Source organism: Ochotona curzoniae, unplaced genomic scaffold, assembly GCF_017591425.1.
Source record: "Ochotona curzoniae isolate NIBS_2020 unplaced genomic scaffold, NIBS_Ocur_1.0 contig_1071, whole genome shotgun sequence".
NCBI lineage: Eukaryota > Metazoa > Chordata > Mammalia > Lagomorpha > Ochotonidae > Ochotona > Ochotona curzoniae.
In genome coordinates, this window is record NW_024464939.1 from 15842365 (window position 1) to 15863855 (window position 21491).

Sequence of the window (21491 nt, forward strand, 5' to 3'; positions counted from 1 at the left end):
AAACTGAAATCTCTCAACAGAAATTCCATTTAAACCAACGACAGATTAAAATAAGAAACATTCACATGGATGCTTCCATACTTTAGTGAAACTGCTATACTACTGCACATCGCTCAGTGTTCCTATGACACTGTCTTCACACTTCTGTGTTTTCACTTAGAATTTTATCAAGAATGATAAACTGATGCACTTACACACATTCATTAACAACTATTAAAACACCACAGTTTCTTGTCGTTTTCTGACTGCTAGGAAACTCAAAGCTCCTTTAACAACTACAGTATCCCCAACTGGATTTTCAGACATTATCCAGAAATATGGTAACAGCAAAATCTCCTACAACATTTAAACAATGGCTTTGAGAACAATCACAGACACACATACATACACACCATTTTCAAGGTCCTCATCAGAATATGTCAGAACACTGTATTAAATATCTTTTCATCTGTGCCCACAAATCCATTCTCATACACATATACCAACACACACACACAATTTTGCCTTCAACTTTTGTATTTCAAGTGAGCACTAACACACACACACAGAATTGTGTCTTCAACTCTGGCATTTCCATTGAGAACCAAACACCAGAGAAGGAAAGTATCTTGGCATATTTACTGGTAAAAACATATTACCTGGGACATACTGACCTCAATAAATGTACTCTTATGCTATTTTAACATGCTGCATAATTTGTTGTGATTAATATACCACATTATTTGCATCTGGATCACTTCTGGTATTCATAAAGTAGGAATTCACATTCAAAATTTTCAATGATTAAAAAAGCAAAGTGGAGGTGCTTTTTTAGTTCAATTATTAAATTCCTGCTCAGGACAGCTGCATCCCACATTTCAATGCCTGGTTCTAATCCTGATTCCTCCCTTTTCTGATTAAGCTTCCTGCAAATCTGCACCCAGGGAAGGCAACAGATGATGCCTTAAGTACTCCCATTCATGTGGAAGGCATGAATTGAGTTATTGGTCCCTAGCTTTGGCCTGGTCTAGCCCCAGCTATGCCAAGTCATCCAGCATCTGGAAGATCTCTGTACCTGTGGTTCTCAGATGAAATGGAAAATAAGTGGGAAAATTTTGAAAATTTAAGATAATCACTGCCATCAAAAATTCTAATGAAAGAGTAAACTATCATTTTGAAATTTAAAATTCAAACAATATTAACCATACAGTGAGGTTAGAAGAAGTTGTTTCTAGTTTTGCTTAGAATTTCTTAACACTCAATATCATCAAATCTTTTTAGCATTAAATTTTCAAGATTATATTTCTATTGGAGCCTCTATCCCTGAGTTTAAGACATGCTGACAGATACATACACACACACGTGTGTGTGAAATACAGGAATATTTTAAACACATTAATAAATCTAAAGTTCAGAAATAATTAGTAGTCATTGTTTCACTTGAAAAGTCAAACTATGGATAAGTGGGAGCTTGGGACCCTGCACTTCATATTGGTGTGCCTATGTCTACATCCTGTTTCCACTCCTGATTAGTTACCTGCTAATGTGCACCCAGACAGGTACCAGGTTTCAAACACTGGCTTGATCCAGCCCTGGTTGCTTTTTGAGGAGTGAAGCAGAAGAAAGCCATCAATAGCTCTCCTGCCTTTCAAATAAAAAGATGTGTATTAAATGTTAAGTGGGTACCAACTGACCCTAAATAAGGTGTGTCTTCGCAGGTGTGCACAAGAGAAAAAAAGTGTGTTGCACACAGACTGCTTTGAATAACATGCACAAGGTTCTTTTCGCTAGTTAGAACAATGCTTTAAGCTTCTTCACAATAGAAGCTTAACGAGATCATGACTGCCATGTCCTCCCCTCAGAATGAACTGCACACATCATTCCTGATCAACAATTAAGTGATAAGGATCTTGTCATCCGAATGCTTACTGGGACAGTCCCTACCACACAATCTCCCCCTAACACTATTACAATACCTAGGAAGCTTTCTCTGGTCGTTGTTTTTTATCGTGAAGTTATTATTCATATGTAGTCTAAAACACATTATTCAATATTTCTTACTACATTAGGATTAACACCTTAAAAGCAGTTGCCCTGACCATTCTAAGTCTTGGAAGATTTTGCCCCTCTCTCCTGAGGGGATATAGTCATCATGCTAAAAATAAAACAGACATATTAGAAACCAAATGTTACCCTGAAGGACAGTTAATGATAACTTAGCAATCCATCATCATTATTCAAGAATGATTTTGTCCTAACCAAAGTGTTGCTATATCTGTTAATATAAAATCAAGTGAAACATGAATATAATACTTCACTGGGAAAAAATGCTTTCAAAGCTTTTTAATATCCCTAACTTGTCAAGGCAGAATTATATCCTTTTCCTTTCCATCTGCTTGAGGTTGTTGAAAACCCAGATTTTTTTTCATTTTTTCATTCATTCATTCCATTGTTTTTCTGTCTAACCAGCATTAGCCCAGGAATGCAAAGATCACTTTTGCACAATACCTTTCCACAAAGGAATGTAAGGCTAGAGAAAGGGGCAGGAATGTTAACAGCAGAGGCAGAGGCATGTACAAAAGGTTGTGAAAGCCACGAACTTGGATTGAGGGCAGCAGCCAGCTCTGGGTGGGGAGTTTACACAGGTACAGTCATGGTTTAAGTAAGGGTTGGAGGAAGTGTGGAAACTCATGAGAAAACATGGAGGGCTTGAGCACTCCCATCTGCAAGGCAAGCAGGCTTGCCAAGGGTCAGTATCAACAAGCCAAAGGCATATGGGATTATCTCACAGACCGTCAAGTGGAACAGCACTGCTGCCTTTGTTTGTTCAGGTGACACTTGCTTAATCCACAGCACTCTTGATTTACCAGAATCTTGGCTTCTTCTTTGCAGGCAGGAATTCTGATGTTCTTATTCTATCTTCATTCAGAGCCACTTCTCCCCCAACACTTTCAATGATTTTGGTCTCCTCTCTCTAGACATCATCTGATCTCAAACAGTCATTCAGTGTCTTAGTCCTGAACAAGTACTAAGACACAAGTTTATGTTTTAGGATCAGTACTTTTTACTGGATTACTCATTGTTTGGTTACTCATATCAAGCTGCAATCACATACAGGGGACTATCCATAAACAGAAATGCCCAGGCTATTCCTACCCTTTCCAAATAACCATTACCTTATTATCTAGTTGTCATCCCTCCCCAGTACTTTCCAACTCTTAAATTTTCTACTACCTCCTTTATCTCTCACAGAGGCTTTAAAGTTTATCCTTGGCATGTTTGCACTTCAACTGCTCATTATACAACCAAACTGTGTCACTAATTTGGAAATCTCATTTTCCGCACCTCCTGCTTTAGACAGTGGCAAGCCTTGGGAGTCTCATTGTGCAAACTTTCTCATGATTTTATATTTTAAATATTTCATAAAAGTGAGTGAGAAGGACCTTCTGTTTTTCTGAAAAACTCAGTTATAGTTGCTGCTTTATAAAAAAGGAGTGGAATGTAATACCTGAGGAGGCGAGAATAAACTTATCTGCCTTCTGGAGTCATCTATTCACATTGTGATTAAAACCTCGCTTCCTCCAAAAAAACCAAAGCCTGGTTTCTCCTTAAAGTGAGGAGGCATGACTGCCACATTTCCTGGCAGTTTTTTTCAGGCATGCACAACAATTACATCCACTCAAACCCACTGAATCAAAATCTGCATGGGAAATCTCATACACAGTCAAGTCTGAGTACTGTTTGACTACTTATTTCTAACACCCAAGTCATATCTAGTCGCTTTTTCACAATAAACACTTTCTGCTCTTTTGTCAAAAACATTAAAAAAAAACTGTGCATGTCCTAATAAATGAATTGCATCCATACTAATATTTTGTCATTGAGCTGATGACCTGCTAGTAAAGAAATTCTGTTTCCATCTTTCCCTCAAAAGTTGACTTAATCACACTTACTGATTGTTACCTAATCAAAAGAAGAACAAAAGTGATGGGGCTGGCATGGTGAGGAAATAAGCTAATCTTCCTGAAACACTGTCATATTATATGGGTGTCAATTTGATTCCCAGCTGCTTGATTGCCAACCCAGCTATCTGCTAATGGCCCACTAAAGCACAGAGGTTGGCCCAAGATGTTGGGCCCCTGTATCCATGTGGAAGACACAGAAGAAGCTCCTGGCTCCTGGATTCAGACCAACACACTTCTGACTTTTGCAACCATTTGGGAAGTGAACCAGTGGATGGAAGATCTGGCTCTTCTGTCTTACTATGTCCCCTCCCCCCAAGTAACTTGTCAAAATAAAAAATAAATCTTCAAAAAAAAGTAAAAAAGAACAAAAATGAGATTCATTGATCATAGTTCCGGTTTTATCTTTGGCTAATTCCGTAAACTGCTAATCAATGTTATATATTTGGGACAGCATTTCCATAATGAGATTTTATAGCTACTATAAAATCACATATATTTAATATTGGGTGTACAATGTGAACCTTAAGCACAGTGTTTGGCATGTTTCTGTATGTTACTGGGCTCATTATCTAGTATCTGAATCATTTAAAAATCAATCCATAAACTAACATGTGTTTACCATCTGTGTCTTATCTCTAGAGATTTCCCAGCCAAGTATTTGCACTAAAAATTGAAAAGGTGCAACCATGAGAAGTGTGTTGATGGAGCTGTGTGATCAAAGGCAAACCAGAGAAGGCAATACTACTTTAAACATGACTTTTGGCAGAAACTAGACACATGACAGTAAACTTTCTCCTGCTCAGAAAACACTTATGCAATTATACAGCCATGAAACAAGCAACTTTAAAGTGTGCAAAACCTTCCATATATCTGATAAGAAATATTTATTTACATTATCTTTCAAAGTATTACCTCTTTTAAATTATTAGATAAGTGAATAAATTTCGTGCATTGCACAGTACAGCTTTAGGAGTACAGTGCTACTTCCCACTCTATGTTCCTTTCGATTCACGCTCCTTACTCCTTATTTATTCTTCCTGACTTTCACAATTTCAATTCACAATCTCCCCATTAGGTAAAGATAACAACACAACATACGTAGGAAAAAAAAACTTAGTATTCCTCAGGAGTATACACATAGGCTATACATGATAATCAAATCCCAAAAGGTCAATCTCACTCCTATAGTGCACTTTTTTTGTATTCTGTGAATTAGTTATCACAGTTCAGGGAAAATATATGATATTTGTGTTTTTGGGACTGACATTTCACCAAGCATAATGATTTCCAGTAAGATCCATTCTGTTGCAAAGAAGCAAGATTTTATTCTTTTCATGACTGAGTAGTATTCCGTCTCCAGTGATCAGTTTATGGATATCTGAATTGATTACACTATCATGAATTGAGCTGCAACAAACATGTGGGTACAAGTAACTCTCTCATATACTGATGCCATTAAGTTTGGAAAAATTACCAGGAGCATGATGGCTGAGTCACATGGTAGACCTACTTTTAGAGATTTGTGTTATCTAAACACTGTCTTCCATGACGGCTGCATTAGTTTACACTGCCATCAACAGAGGATTCAGGTACTTCTCTCCCACATTCTCACCAGTATTTTTTTTTCGGAATCCCTCCTTTCTTGGTCATTCAATTTCAGCTGATGAAACTTTACAGTTAACTGGAAAAACAAAGGCATCCACTTGAAAATTTCTGTCGATTTTCAAAAGCCTAAATCTCCTGCTTTGAGTTTTTTTATTACAATAAATGAACTGCTTTAGTAGTAATTCTTTCTACCTCCTATGCTAAGTGCTTTCTTGGCTTTCCCCTTCAAATCAACCTATAAACACACTCTCTCAAACACAAGAACAAAACAATAACAAAAGCAAAGTTTCCCATCTTCTTTGTAACTACCTAATTTCTTTATTATATTTAGGAGTTAGTTTACTTTTCCACTCCCTTGCCTCCCTTTCTTTTTTTTACTTCTTCATAAGGACTTCATGAGTTCAGAGTCTTCAAAGCGCTGAAATTACTCTCATTATGGTCACCGATGATCTCTGCATTGATAAGTCCATTGCTGAATCTTCATGTTATGTAGCTTTTCTATGACACTGAGAAAAGTTCCCTTCTCCCTGCTTAACATTCTTTTGGCTTCTGAGACATGAGTGTATCCCATCTTTTCCTCCAAACTTACTAACCATTTGTTCTTTTCCTCTTTACTTCTTTGTTTGCATCTTCTCATCTTCTTTCTGTTCAACCCTCGCCCCACCCACAGTGTTTTAGTCCAGGCTGCAACCTCTGCCCATTTTCCCCTTGGAGGATATTTCCCAGTCAGTTTGAGACAGGTAGCTTCTAATAACATTTACAGGATATCCATATTTTTATAGTGAATCTCATTTCTCCACTATTAATAGTAACTAAGCTATGACATTTCAAACTGCTATTAGCCAAAAAAAGTAAAACTCCTGATTTCATTCTCACTTGTCCTTTATCTCTTTCTGTCTTAACAAATGCTTCAACAACTCAAATGCCAGCAGTAGTCATGGATGAGTCAAGCTGAAGCCTCTAAGAACCCAGAACTCAAACCAGATCTCCCACTTGGTTGGCAAAGGCTCAAGTCTTTGAGTTGTTATCTGCTGCCTACCAGGGCACACATTGGCAGGAAGCTACAATCAGAAACAGAGTTAAGATTTAAACTCCGAAACTCTGGTTTGAAATGTCGAATCCCAATTAGCATCTCAAACACTGTACCAAATGCCAACTATTCGTCCCACTCTTGAACAACTGCTGGCTCCATACATGGCCACCGAAACTATATTATCAGTTCTCTTGTAGCCTCCATATTGTTTTACATGTCATAAAATTATCAAAAATGCAATTATTTTATTTAAGCTTTCTTTATATGCTGCACATAACAACTGGATCAGCCTTTCTGCATTCATTTAGTTTCCATCATGCTTTCCTGGATTTCTTTTTAACTGATAACTCTGAAAAGTCACCCTCCCCACCTCTCTACCCTTGAAAGGGCATTTGGCACTTATTTTTAAAAATCTGTGCATTTACTCCCTAGACAATCTCATGTTTCCTCATGATGGAAAGTGCTGTATTAATGCTGATCATTTATAGCTTTATGTTCAACATTACACTACGTGTATCTGACGGCATAGTTGACAGGTGCACTTGAATATGTAAGTTAAATCTTAGAGTTAATATACCTAAAACTGAGCTAGAGTATTCACCAAAAGCTAATCTATCTACATTCCTCCTTTTCTTAGAAAGTAAGAACTGGGCAGGTATCACAGTGCCCCAGGCAACAGCTATACACAACATTCCACATTCAAAAACCTACCCACTGGACTATTGTCCTATTTTGCTTCTCAGGCTTAAGCTTTCATGTAATTTATTGATGGAGCGTGAGGAAGATGATTGGGTTTTGGAAAGGAAGGGGACAGTATTTGGAAAACAGAAAGCATCTATATTCTGAGAATTAGCAGCTAGAGGTTGAGCTTTGCCTCTTTTAATCTCTTGCGAGAATGTTAACAAATTAGTATGAGGAAAGGAGTGACTTCTCAAATATTTATAGCCATTCTGGAAACCCCTGCACATTAAGGAGATCTGAAATCTTTCCCACTGACATATAAACAAGAGTGGAGTTGCCCAAGAGTCTTTAAAAACTACAACCAAGGCTTGGATGGGTTCAGATATTGTACAGGTGTAGGAAATCCCAACCTGTTGTTGCTTCGGTGGCCAACTCAATTTCATTAATATTATACCAAGTTTCCTTGAGTGTTTCAAGATTACTGCAATAATTATAATGCTTTATACTTACATGCTTTCTATTTCTTGCCATTAATAGCCACTACCCTCTCCTAGTCAGTATTCACTGTAAGATTATAGCAAAGATTACTTCTTATAAGAAGATTACTCTGCTTATACTGTTGTTCCTCATCTTAATGTTTAATGTACATTCTCAAACAAAAATGATCCTGGATAAAGATAAAATCATACTTTCTACTTTATTCATATATCTACATTCCACTTTAATCACTAAGTAAAAGAGAATCTTTACCATGACCTGTATCTGTCTCTGAAGATTAAATCTCTGACTTCGTTCCCCACAATTCCTCCCATGCTCAGTCTCTGTCAGTAACAGGGACCCCTTGGCTGAGCAGGTCTGGGGCCTTCACAATTGCTCCAATTGCAGCTGCGCCCTAGCCAGTAACTGGCTTATGGTTAACTTTAACACCTGCCAAATGAAGAAACGAATAAACGTACTTTCCTTGGCTCTGGATGTTCCATTTCCCTATAGAAACTACATCTTTTCTTTTGTCTTCCTTAAGCTTAAGCATGTTTATGCAGTTTACATTTACAGGGAATGACTCTCCCAGAACTCCAGGGTAACTGCCAAATTCAAAAGAATTTAGGTTGTAACTCTTGGGAGTTGCCACCTACCGTGCAATTTCCAAAACAACAAAAACAAAACAAGTGTCAGTGACTAAGGAAAACAAGTATTTCAAAATGTTCAGTAAACATTAAAATTTTGTGTACAAAGAACAATTTTATTGTAACTAATCATTATTAAAGAATACTAAAAAAAGTAAAGAAACAATTCTAAATTTAGAATAAAGAAATCCTGTTACCTTTGCTAATGACAATAGTCTTTGAACCAACAGGGATATTTCCTGTTGCTTTAATAGGATATAGATATGGTACATTAACAAAAGATAAAATATTCATTTTTTGAAAGTCTTCAGAGAAGTGCTACTTAACAGACATATAAAATCACTGTTCTAGGAATTAAGAGTTGCAATAACATATTAATAGAAACTAATTCTGCAATTTATAGTGAGATTAAAAAACATGTGAACACTGAACTATAAATAAATGACCAATGGGGTCGTCATCTCCTAATCTGCAGTTATTCTGCATTCATGCTATTGATGGCAGTGTCAGGAAATATAACTGAATGGAAATAAGCAGAGTAACAAACTGACTTTTTTATATCCCAGAGCAACATGAACCTAACCAATCAATTAGGCTGCCAATGTCCACCCACTGTCTGGAATTACTTGTTCTGAAACACAACAAAGAAAACAACAACAACAGAACCTGGTTTTCAGTTTTCACCACGGCTTTGTAGAATCTAAGTGACAAACTGAAATGAAACCACTCTTCCCAGCAATATGCCTCAAAGGCTGAGAGTACCAGGTGTTAGGCTCACAGCTACTGGTTGCCTAGCAAAAGAATGTGTACTCAGATGTATTTTGCTTTACGTGTGGAAAAGTGTTGTGCAAAGATTCTGCCCATATCCTGACCCAGATGTGAGGTGAGAACAAGCATGCGTGGCCACCAACACTCCTCGCAAAATATCTGCCAAACATGGAAAGAGGACTTAACAGCGGAAAATGGTGGTTTTGTATAATTTGCCCAAATGTCCTGGTTGCTAAGGTACATTCTGGGTTTAAATATACTTTAAGAGTAAACTATCTTGAATTTTAATCAACTTCTAATATTTTTAGAAGACCAGTTAAATTTTATGACAAATGGTAATCACCCAATAAATAAATAAATAAATAAATAAATACTAGAACATTTGAATATATTCCCTATAAGCTCAATAAATCTACACTATAGAATCTCCTTAGTATCCTATAATATTTGACAAAATAGGGAAAAAGCTGAATACATGAAGCATTCATGTCTTCCTCTCATATGTTTCTTAGCTCCAATCTCTCATAGTGGTAACATTCTATCTTTCAGAATGTATACCCTTTCTTGCCCAACCTCCATATTTGTTACACATGTACTTTTCCTATTCCCTCATCCACCTCTTTATTCAATGCCTATTTATTGAACATTTCACAATATTCAATCAACAAACATTTATTAAGTACGCCTTCTATTTACTGGGCAATGGCTTAAAAAATATGTAAAGTATGCTCCCAATTCTTCCAGCAGCTGAAAGACATGGAATGACAAGCAGAAGTAACTTTTCACTGCAACAAAATTCTGATATTACATATCAACTACAATAAAGTACTCCAGGCACGAGACAGCGGAATGGATATGCCCACGAAAGCCTATAGGGAGACGATGTATGAGTTTAGTCTTGAGAATGAGTTTGTTAAGAAGAAATAGGATGCCAAGGCACTGAATACTCAAGGGTGTTCAGGGGCCTGAGGGGCACATCCATCATCAGAAGAAGGAAAAGGATACTGGCAACCCAAGTTCATAGACACACAAGAAAGATAAAGGCAACCATGCCAATTAGACTACAGGTGTTTCTTTTACAAGCTAACCAAGGTGGCGTAGACTTGTGAGCAGCAAAGCTGAATTTTTGTGCAGCTGTATGACCAACACAGATTAATTTGAGGGGAAATTCAGCTTTAGTAATAGCAAGCTGGGTAGACTAAAAAATAAAGCAGGAAGAGACTGGAAACTAGGCTGCTGAGTGCAAAGCTGTGGTACCAACATGATGTGAGATAATGACCAAAGACTATGATAAGACAGAATAGATTCAAAAACATTCCTAAGGACTCTCTAGAATTTTAAAAATAATTTTGTTTGCATGCCTAGTAATGGGTAGCTGAAGTTGAGTATGTATCCAATTTTCTTCTTATTTTTTACTTCTTTTTTTTTAAAGATTTATTTTTATTATTGTTTTTTATTGGAAAGGCAGATATACAGAGAGGATAGACAGAGAGGAAGATCCTCCATCCGATGATTCACTCCCCAAGTGAGCCACAACGGCCAATACTATGCTGATCTGAAGCCAGGAGCCTCTTCCGGGTCTCCCATGCGGGTGCAGGGTCCCAAAGCTTTGGGCCGTCCTGGACTGCCTTCCTGGGTCACAGGCAGGGAGCTGGAAGGGAAGCGGGGCTGCCGGGATAGAACTGGCGCCCATATGGGATCCCGGGCTTGCAAGGCGAGGACCTTAACGACTTGCGCCACCTTGCCGGGCCCTTATTTTTTACTTCTTAGAGGGACTTTGACAAATGTTCATTATATTCCCTGAGAAAAAATAAATGAAGGAAAGTAGATTGCCCAATTAGGTACAGGAAATGGATAATGCAGTTGGCTGTATTTTGGATATATTCATCTTGAAATAACCAAAGATACAGGATAGATATAGATATAGAAGCAATACCTAGAATAGTTGTTGTCCAGGCCACATAATAGGTAAGCAGCAGCAAAGACAAAATTTGATGCTCCCTAGGTCCAAACCCAGAATTCCCTACCGCCCATAAGTACATTACCTCTTCTGCAACCACGTCACTGGATGATCTAACATCTCCAGGTTATCAATTTATCCAAAAATAAATGTAGTTTATCTCTAAGTTTGTAATGATTAATTCCTATCATTACAATGCATTCCTCCTCTTCCTGGTTCTGCCAGTAGCCTGTGTTTAAATCAACCCAACATGCTTCTAGTTTCCTATAACTAACTATCCAGCCAATGCCTGCCCCATACATGTTTATCAACTCCTCTTCCTCTAATGTGCTCTTGACTCCTTTCTACAACTCATGGTCTCAATTACTTTTATAAATTAGCATCTGCTGGATCTTCTTTATTGATTTGCTCCCACAATCAGGAATAGCCCACCATTTTGTGGCCCCCTGACATTTTTGATAGATAGGAACAAATAATTTTGTGTCATTGCTTACCAGCAATGTTTCAAATGTGTCTAGTCCTTCTTGTCAACCTACAAACTCCTCAAAGGAAGATATGCCTTTCTATCTTTAATCTTACAAGTTCAATGATGGTAGGAGAAAAGTAGGGATGTAATATGAATAAGCATGAATGTGGTTTGGCTGCCAGGGGTTCGACAAAAAGGAGGGAGATTAAAATAAGTAATAAGCACACACAAAGTAACTGGATGTCCAAATACACAGTATGGCATATTATATAATTTATAAGTGGCCAAAAGTGGTAGCATTTTTCAGACTGCTGTGGATTTTCCAGGCAGCAATTCTTTAGTCAGTTCTAATTTTGTTTTCTTAGAATCCATTTTAAGTAACTATTTGAATGAATTGTAATTTTAAATAATTCATCAATATCTTTTTTTACTGTTCCAAAACACATAAATCAAAAAAAAAATAGTACTATCTTTCAGTCCTCCTCATAAATGTGTATTCTAGAAAGTGTATTCCACTGTAAGCCATTGGGCAGTGAACACACTTCTCTGAAGTCTGGTTAATAGCCATGACACGGTTCCAGGGCTAATAGTATCTAAGGGCAACACAACATAAACCCTGGCTGGATTTTGAATCTGCGTTTCAAGGACAGAATGAAACCAATGAAGCTAAAAAGAAACTCACGTAGACACCCCAGACCTGACATTATACAATAGACAGTATTTCTGGAGGTAGTCATGAACACGAATCACAGAACTGTTCTTTCATGACTTCCAGATTACTTAAAATGCTTACAAATATTCTCATGTTTCTTTCTGTGGGTTTGAACTCCCAAATGCTTCTTTGTTGTAAATAGAGAGCAAGTGAATCCCTATCCACATGGTCCCAGAGGCCTTCCTGGAAAGCTTTCCCACCTGGCACTTTCTGTTTAAAGGGTCACATGTAAAGGAGCCATAGGGTTTTCTCACCTGGCACAAACAGCTGAAAACACTCAAAATCAGAAGTGGAAAACATTACAGATATAATATCCTGCACATAATGTTGAGAAGAACTAGTCATTTCCTCAGAGGTTGTAATAAACAGTGTACAGAAACAGTCCTAGTTTTTTATAAGAACACTTCAAATATGTCTTGAAAAAGTAGGCCTAAAAAAAAAGTTTACTTTGGTACAAAAAAATTTGAAATCCAAGACGCTGGACTTTATGCTAGGTATATGCTTGCAAGGAAGGAATCTCAACTGAACTTGAACTGTGGTTATGCAGCAAGGTGGAGGAATCCACCATGGGGGGAGGGGTACGGGACGGGTGGGGGGAATCCCCAGTGCCTGTAAAACTGTATCACATAATACAATGTTAATAACAATAAAAAAAAAATTTGAAATCCACAGACAGCGCTTTTTTTTATAATATGCATATACATGGATATTTGGACGACCCCTCAGATGAATAGATTTCTTGACTTCTGTATCAAAATAAGGTTGTCTTTTCATTTTTAACAAACTTTTTGAAGTACCCTCATATGATGCAATAATAGTCCCAAACATAGCAAATACGCCTAAAAGTGAGATACGATTCATTCACATTATCTCATTCAATCTTCACAGCAAACTTTTGAGGCAAGGGCATGTGGTAAACACAAGGAAACTCACAATTCACACAGTCAGTAGGGCTCCATGCTAGAATTCAAAGCCTCACAAACTGATTCCCACAGCCCAATACTTCATCTGCAAGGTCTCTGAGGATTAAATTATTTTTCAAGTAAAAGTTAATATGTTTCCATATTTTCTGATGGGTCATGGACAACTGGAGCCAATGCACTTAACAAGAACTACTCATTAAAAGTGCAGAAATACAGGCCAGAAAACAAGAAAACTTAAAATGCATTAAAAGTTACCATATGCTTGGTGCAGGTTTTTGGCTTAGTGATTAAGACACCTACATCGCATACAAAAGAACCTGGGTTCTGCTCTCAGGTCAGGCTCCAAATTCAAACAGGCCACCAATATAGACCCTGGGAGGCACAAGATGGTGCAGAGTCATGCCCCTCCCACTCCAATGGGAGCCTTGGATTGAGTCCCCAGCTCCTGGCTCCTGCTAGGTGTGGAAATCTAAGGAGCGAACTGGCCAATGAGAGCTGTCTATCTCTCTACCTCTCAACTGAATTTTTAATAAAGTAATTCTTGTCTGGCAAAATACTCAAAAGATAACTATCATTTCTAATGCTAATTCAACACTGTCTCCAGTCACTATTTAATTTAAGACTTTACTAGTGCATTCTCCAATCACATGGAGGATATGATGTGATATGCTAATGAGTCAAATGCTTATAGTCTTAAAGAAATAATTTTGTTACCTAAATTTTCAAATTTACTCTAAGGGTAAGTTTAAGGTGATTAAGGATAAATCGTGCATTTTCAATTAACCCTTTACCCAGGCTTATTTTCATCCTTCAGAGTTTACACATTAGGCATTCAGAAAAAAAAAAACTGTTAAAGTACTGTAATATAAAGTGAGCACAGAAGTGTACCTTGTACAGGAAAGGGAGATGACTAAGTGCCCAAGTTCCAGGGCTACAGGTGCATGCTCCTTTACAGTCACTTAACGTGTCTGCAGGAAACGGGGGCCACCGGAAACTATCTATACCAGAACTCAAGAAAGCTTCTTTAAATTCTTTCTGAATCTTCCACACCCACCATGCACAAGAATGTTCCGTGAGGACTGAGAAAGCAATGATTCCAAGTCATGTCAAAGTAAATGCAAGAGCTGCTCAGCAGGGTCAGCAGTTAAGCTCATTTAGAGCACCCAGTAGGAATACTGCATCTATGGGCACTGAGTTCTACTCTATAGTTCAGAGTTTTTTGTTTGCTTTCCACAGAGCTCTTAGAAATAACAGGGATACCAAGTAACAACAGAATACACAGAAGAAAATTCTGTCAGAGTAAACCTTTTCTTCAAAGTTCATGGAGGCCAACTGGTTAAACAGGATAAGACAATATGAAGGAATTTAACCATAGGGGCTGCTGAAAATATCAGCAAGCAATTCTTTCCCAAATAGCACATAATAAACTTCCTTACCATATACTCCATATTGGAAGCTGTTGGATACACCTGACTTCGTAATTTATTATGAAGGTCCAAGATACTTTGCATGTCATCGTCCGTGATGGCCCTCTTCCCTCTTTGCTTGGCCGTCCACCACTCCCCGTCCTCATTGGTGTACTTTTCCAACAGCTTCTCAAATAAGGTGCCATTAGGAACCACCATGGCTGGCACTGCTCTAGCCATGAATAGCACTGCGGTTACTCGGAGCCACTCCCGCGCGCTACACTTCATAGTGAATGGCCTCGGGATTTCCCGGGGAAGATCTCCAAGAAACGCTCTTCCACTTCTTTGAGCTATAACGACATGTCACAGGAGCACGGTGAAACTACCGGCAGGTATTACAACAAAAGCAATTACAAGGAGAGCACCACATGATAAAACTGGCATCCACTTTTTGAAGGGATTTGTCTCCAACCCATTTTTCCTACAGATGATTTTTTATAGCACCCTGTTTCCACCAATATACTATCCAAGAAGATGAAATAAACTGCTTAAGTAGCCCAGAAGGGTCAACACTTAAAAATAACTTCTAAATTGCAAGAATTTAAATCTCTATACATTATCTGTAGTCTATACGTGGCATTACCTATCTGGCATGATTAATTTCCATGTAGAGGACCCCTTTTATTTTTCTTAGAGAAATTTAAGGTATCATTTTGTATTTCAAGCACTATTTTATTTCAGTGTGCATCTCTGGTTCACATTCACAATGTTCACAGCATTCTACAAGTAAAGGGGAATACTCTAAAATAACTACTTTGCATCCACAGGGACAGCTTTAGTGGCCCCAATCAAATACTGCCAAAAAAATAATTGAGGTCAGGGAAAACTCTTTTTCTTCAGCGCAAGGAAAGACCCTCACCATTTCTGCAAAGGTTCGAGTGAACCTGCGGTCTGCAATCCACAGCACAGGCAAGAATATGCAGAGGAACTTTTAGTTTCTGGCAACTTCTACCTACAGCGCACATACTATTCAAGTAGCACAGCGGGCGGCTAGGTGCACAGTGCTGGCCTAACTCAGATGAAAAACGCGTGGCAAAGTGAGGTGGCGAAAGTCACAGCCACTTCTAAGAGCAAGCCCCTGCATATTCCAACGAGCCCAGACACCTTCCGGGCTTATTTTCTACAAGTTGCCCCCACAACTCAACATACATACACATTTTTTTTTTTCATGAGGGGAGCCAGAGAAAAGTGGCAGCTAGAGCACCATCTGAGAAAAGTCCTTACCTCTCCAGCACAAAGCTCCCTAGAGAGCCGGGAACCTCCACAGCCGCCCAAGCCTCCACCCACCACTGCACACAGGGTCCAGGTCAGCAAGCAGCAAGGAACTGCGAGGCCAGAGGCGACAAGGGTGCAGGCTACAGCAAGGACGCGAGTCTCTGAGTCTGTGATTCCTTTTCAACCGGGGAAGAAAGGAGGGCACACAGAGCACTTCAAAGGTAGCAGCTGGAGCTGGGACCCAGAGCAGGCTGCCTGTTCAGCTTGCCGAAGTGGGCTCTAGTGCCTCTCTGAGCATTATCCGCAGGGACCAGGGGTGGGAATTCCAGGAGGAACTCAGCGGGGACCTTGCGCTTCTGTTTCAGAAGACAGCAGCAGCTTGCAGAGCCAGGAGCCGAGCGCTTCCGCCCTCCGGAGAGCTCGCGGGCATTTATTGTGGTCCTTGAGCGCACACGTGACGTGAGCGCCCCTCCTCGCCCACCCGCACCCCACCCCACCCCCAACCAGTGCTGGCCAGGAGCCTGCGGGCAACGCGACCAGCTGCCCGCCCTGCTTCTGCCCTGGCGCAGAGTAGGCTGGGCGCTGGGCCCTTGTGGGCGTGTCTTGCGCCTCAGAAAAGGGGGCGGGGAAGTTGTGGACCCTGCAGTGGTGGGGTGTGTGCAAGCAGGGCTCCCTTGCCAGCTACTCTTGCCTGCAAAGGTCCTCCCTCTAGTTCTGCTTGGTGAGATGCGAACATGACCTCTAACAGCGCTTACAGAAAAGGAGGTGTTGTTCTGGAGAGCACCGGGTGGGTGTGGATGGGCTGAACACCTGCAGTCTTGGAGACACAGAACTGCTGGAAGGGGGCAGACAGACTCTTCCTTTTGTTTCCTCCAGGGCTGCACATCTGTTTCCAGGACCTAGTAGTTAGAATGGAGAAGTGCTGTTCGGATCCCATAAGCCTTGATGAGGACCAGATGGGAACCAGTTCCATGGACTGAATGACAGTTTGTGACCCAGCTTGGCCTGACAGTTGAGTTCCCCGCCTTGAGACATAATTAGGCAACATTGTCTTCCCAAAGTGTCAGCAGCATTTTTTGTTGTCTACTGATTTATGGAATAAATACATAGGATACCCTCAACTTCTTAGTTGAGTTTCCCCATGCCTAAGTTGCTACCTGGAAAAGGGAAATCACTAATTTTAAACTAATAAAGACTTATCCTCAGGCACCCAGGCACATTTTTCATTTCAAAAGTATTTGTGAAAAATTTATTTGGTTTTGCTTCTCTCCTTAACCTGCTCGTAATTGTGATTTTCTTTATCTCCAAATCTCTATGTATACAGTAGCATGGGCCCAAACATTTATAGTAACAGTCACATCACCCCAACTGTTAGCTGTCTCTTTCCATCATTCCACAACACTTCTTTTTAGTTATCACGCCTAAAAAAAAATCTCAGCCCTAAGCCTCAGGTGTCCATTAATGCTTGTTTCCTCTCTCCCAGAAAAGAAAAGCAACCTGTCAGAAATGTGCAGGTGAAAGGGTTTGGTGCAAATAACATTCACAGGAAGTATACGTGTATCATTTACAACTCTTTGGCATTTTAAGTACACACACACAAAATCATTACATATATTTTTTTCAAATAATTATTCAGAATTCCCATGCACAAGGTTCAGAATGCTGGCTTTCTCCATAAAAGACTGAACAAAGACTGCACATTCATAGCAAGTGTTACTGTATCGGCCTTCACACTGGGGAGATGTAATTCTGATCAGCAGTTTTCCTGTGAAACTCAAAAGCATGCTGAAAAACTAATAGCTACTGAAAGAAATAAAATACTTGAAATGTACCAAAGAGAATTTAAATTGAGATTGTAAAAAGAAACTTAAGCTGATGAGGAAATGAAGTGTACTCAGAAACATCTGGATGGTTTGTTTATAAACCTTTCTATACAATTAACAGATAAGACCATATGAATATTTCAAGAAAACAAAATTTGTTGTTAAGGTGTTAATAGCCAACCTTTTTCTCCTAAGCAAAAAAAAAAAAAAAAAAAAAGAAGAAGAAGAAACTTGTATCATTGGGCTTGGTGTTTCTGTTAGTTTCAACACAATCACCATGCTGTAAATATTTTAAAGTGTAAAGATCAAACACAATATTCTTGAGTATTCAAGGATTTTTTTTCCATTTTTAAATGTTGAGAAATCTCTGTGCAAACATAGGGAAAATGTCTTCACTCAAAACTCAGACAAAAATGCCACTTTATGCTTATTATTTGTTCTTTAAAAGAATTGTATTGGAAAGGCAAATCAGATTTACAAAGAGAAAGACTCTGCACCCACTGGTTCACTCCCCAAATGGCCACAGTGACCAGAGCTGAGCATGATCATGGTTAGCACTATTACTTTCCTGTGGCATATGTCAGTTTGCCTAACCAATAACCAGATTTCTACTTATTTCCTTCCAATCTGCTAGCCTCAGGTTTACCAGGTTGATCACATTCTCACATGTTGTCTAAGAAGCATCCTCGAGAGGTACATGTTCATGAGCAAAGCCAGTCTGCACACACTATTCTTCACGACAGTGGCAAATTCTGCATGGACATGTTACACAACTCTGACTTTTGAAAGGACAGATGTTAACTTAAGCTTAAGAAGGAGCAGGTGTGGGCCCAGCAGGGTAGCCTAATGCCTAAAGTCCTCTCCTTGCCTCCTTGTGTCCTGGCTGCCCTGTTCCCCACCCAGCTCCCTGCTTGTAGCCTGGGAAAGCAATCGAGGATGGCCCAATGTGTTGAGACCCTGCACCCAATGCGAGACCCAGAAGAAGCTCCTGGCTCCCGGCAGCACATCAGCTCAGCTCTGGCAATTGTGGCCACTTGGGGGGTAAACCAGCCGATGAAAGATACTCCTCTCTCCTCTCTGTACATCTGATTTTCCAATAAAAATAAATGAACCTTTAAGAAAAAAAAAAGCAGCAGGGGTAAGGATTTTCTTTTGTGATAGAAGGAGATATAAAGAAAATGTCTCTTCTGGTACAAATGTGTGATTTTGTGAAGTTTCAAGACACAACTCACTGTGTGTCAAGGTAAGACTGAGGGCAGACACAGAGCATCTTGGAGGTGACAAAGTAGAGCCAGTGTTTGAATCTCCCTGCCATTGAACAATCACGGGCACACCTACCTTCCATTTTTCTCTATAAAACATTAGAGATATACTGAGTCACAGAGACCTAAATATTCAATAAGTACATTTTCACAATTAAGAAACCTTCCAAACCTTCTTCTCTCAAGGTCATTTTCTCTATGCTATTATTTTCTCCTTGTGTGCAGTTATCAATCCTCTTTAAAGTATTCATATGTGTCTTTTCTATCCCTGAATGCCTATAAAATAGGTATGTATTCATCTCAAGGCATCTCCTTCAGTATAGCTTATCAACCACATGTCTGCCGTATCACCACCATGTTAAATATAAGTCCATGCTCCACGCTGGATGAGTAAGAATAAAATTCCTGTTAAGTTCTGGGAGGTGAAATGAATATAATACAATGGTTTTAAACATGACATTTTTATTTATCTGACTTAATCTCATGACATAACTAGTAATTGAACTTGGATTACAATGTGGCCTCTGTGCATCTGGGCTCCTTCTTCTTTGAAGGCAAAGTCAAGTGGCTGTCTCATCCAGTCACTTTGTGAATTAGGATCAGTTAATACAGGAACTCACTGTAGGCAAGTAGAAAGAACTCAAGGAAGATCAAACATTATTAATTTATATGAACCAAATTGAAGATATTATATGTGCTTTTGTAAATGTGAAAGTATCACTCAGTTTAAAAATTCAACTGGCAGACAGAAATAATTGGCAATACACATGATAAAAATTATGTAATATTTTTGGCTATGTGTTGTACATTTCTTCCCACAACTGAACAGTTTTCACTCTCTCACCATAAGACTCAGTTTTTCTTCTTATCCAAAGCTGACATTTCTCTCTGCCTCAAGTTCTGAAATATATGAATATTTATGAGTATTTAAGCAATGTTCTACTCTCAATGTGATTTAGGATGCATATTTGACAACATTCTAATAAATAATATTCTTGAATTCTAAGAATGTGATCATTAAATCTTGATTATTACAATGTAGCACACATGTAATAGGGTGCAAAAAATTGAAGCAGAAAGTTTAATGAAATTTTTCAAAGTTAAATATATATGTGAGGGCCTGCACAGTAGCCTAATAGCTAAGGTCTTCACCTTGCATGCACCAGGAACCCATATGGGCACAGTGTTTGTGTCCTGACACAACTTCCCTTCTTCCAGCTCCTTTCTTGTACTCCAGAAAAGCAGGAGAGGATGGCCCAAAGCCTTTGGTCCCTGCGCCCATGTGGGAGACCTGGAAGAAGATCCTAACTCATGGCTTCAGATTGACTTAGCTCCAGCCATTGTGGCCACTTGGGAGTGAACCAGTCTATGGAAGATCTTTCAGTCTCTCCTTTCTGCAAATCTGATTTTCCCAGAAAAATAAATAAATCTTTTTTTAAAAAATGTATATGTGAAATTAGGTAAGTTAAGATAAACATCAGAACCATCCCTCTAGAAGCCTCCTTGGTACACCCTTCACAATATAGTCAATTCCAATGTTAACCCCATATTCTGATTTCTTCTCTAACAGTTGTTGTTTCCAGTTTTTTTTTTCATTCTTCCACAAATGAAGTCATAAAGTAGGTGATTCCATTACCTGACCTTTTTGTACTTGTTGTTTTCTATTTAATTTTTGTGAGATTTATCCATGTGGTATATGATGCAGACCTCAAAAAATTTACAGAGGGTCCAGCACAGTAGCCTAGCAGCTGAAGTCCTCACCCACCTTGCACCTGCCAGGATCCCATATGGGCACAGGTTCTAATCTCCACAGCCCCATTTCCCATCCAGTTCCCTGCTTGTGTTCTGTGAAAGCAGTCCAGGATGGCCCAAAGCCTTGCACCCACACCCATGGCAGAGACCCAGAAGAAGATTCTGGCTCCTGGCTCTGGATGAGCTCAGTTCCAGCTGTTGCAGCCACTTGGGAAGTGAATCAGCAGACAGAAGATCTTTCTGTCATTCTTCCTATCTGTATATCTGACTTTCCAATAAGAGATAACTATTTTAAAAGTTACAAAAATACAGAATTGAAATATAAATTCATTTGGGCAAAGATCATGAATTTAGACACGTATTTTTTTATAAATCATAATTTCTAATAATCTTTTGAAGACCTTAAGAATAATAACAACAATTTTCTTTTCTTTTGATGAACATTCTATTGTTGAATATGACAATTGTTTCCAATTTAAACTGCAAAAAATTAATATCGCTAAGAGAAGACATGTATTATACATGTTTTTTAGGTGTAAAACATTCAAGATCTTAACTCTTTTTTTAAGTATATGTTATTTTGATCTGTAGTCATATTACAATGTGGTGGAGTATTAGACATTCTTTCTTCTAACACTGAATACACTTAAAACAAATTATCTCATCCCCCTAACTCCCTTACTTAGGAATAATTTAAAATTTCAATGGTATTCTAAAACAACTTCATTTTTTTAGTCATATTTATAAAACAGTTCAT

General features: G+C 38.9%; 1 protein-coding gene across 1 annotated transcript in view; it reads right to left on the reverse strand.

The window, feature by feature from the left end:
- CRISPLD1 (cysteine rich secretory protein LCCL domain containing 1) overlaps nucleotides 1–14963 on the reverse strand; it is a 45197-nt gene extending 30234 nt beyond the window's left edge. Inside the window, exon 1 of the mRNA XM_040995533.1 lies at nucleotides 14653–14963. Within this exon, the coding sequence (XP_040851467.1) occupies nucleotides 14653–14910 (258 nt within the window). The 5' untranslated portion in view covers nucleotides 14911–14963. The remainder of the gene's footprint in view (nucleotides 1–14652) is intronic.
- Nucleotides 14964–21491: the final 6528 nt, after the last annotated feature.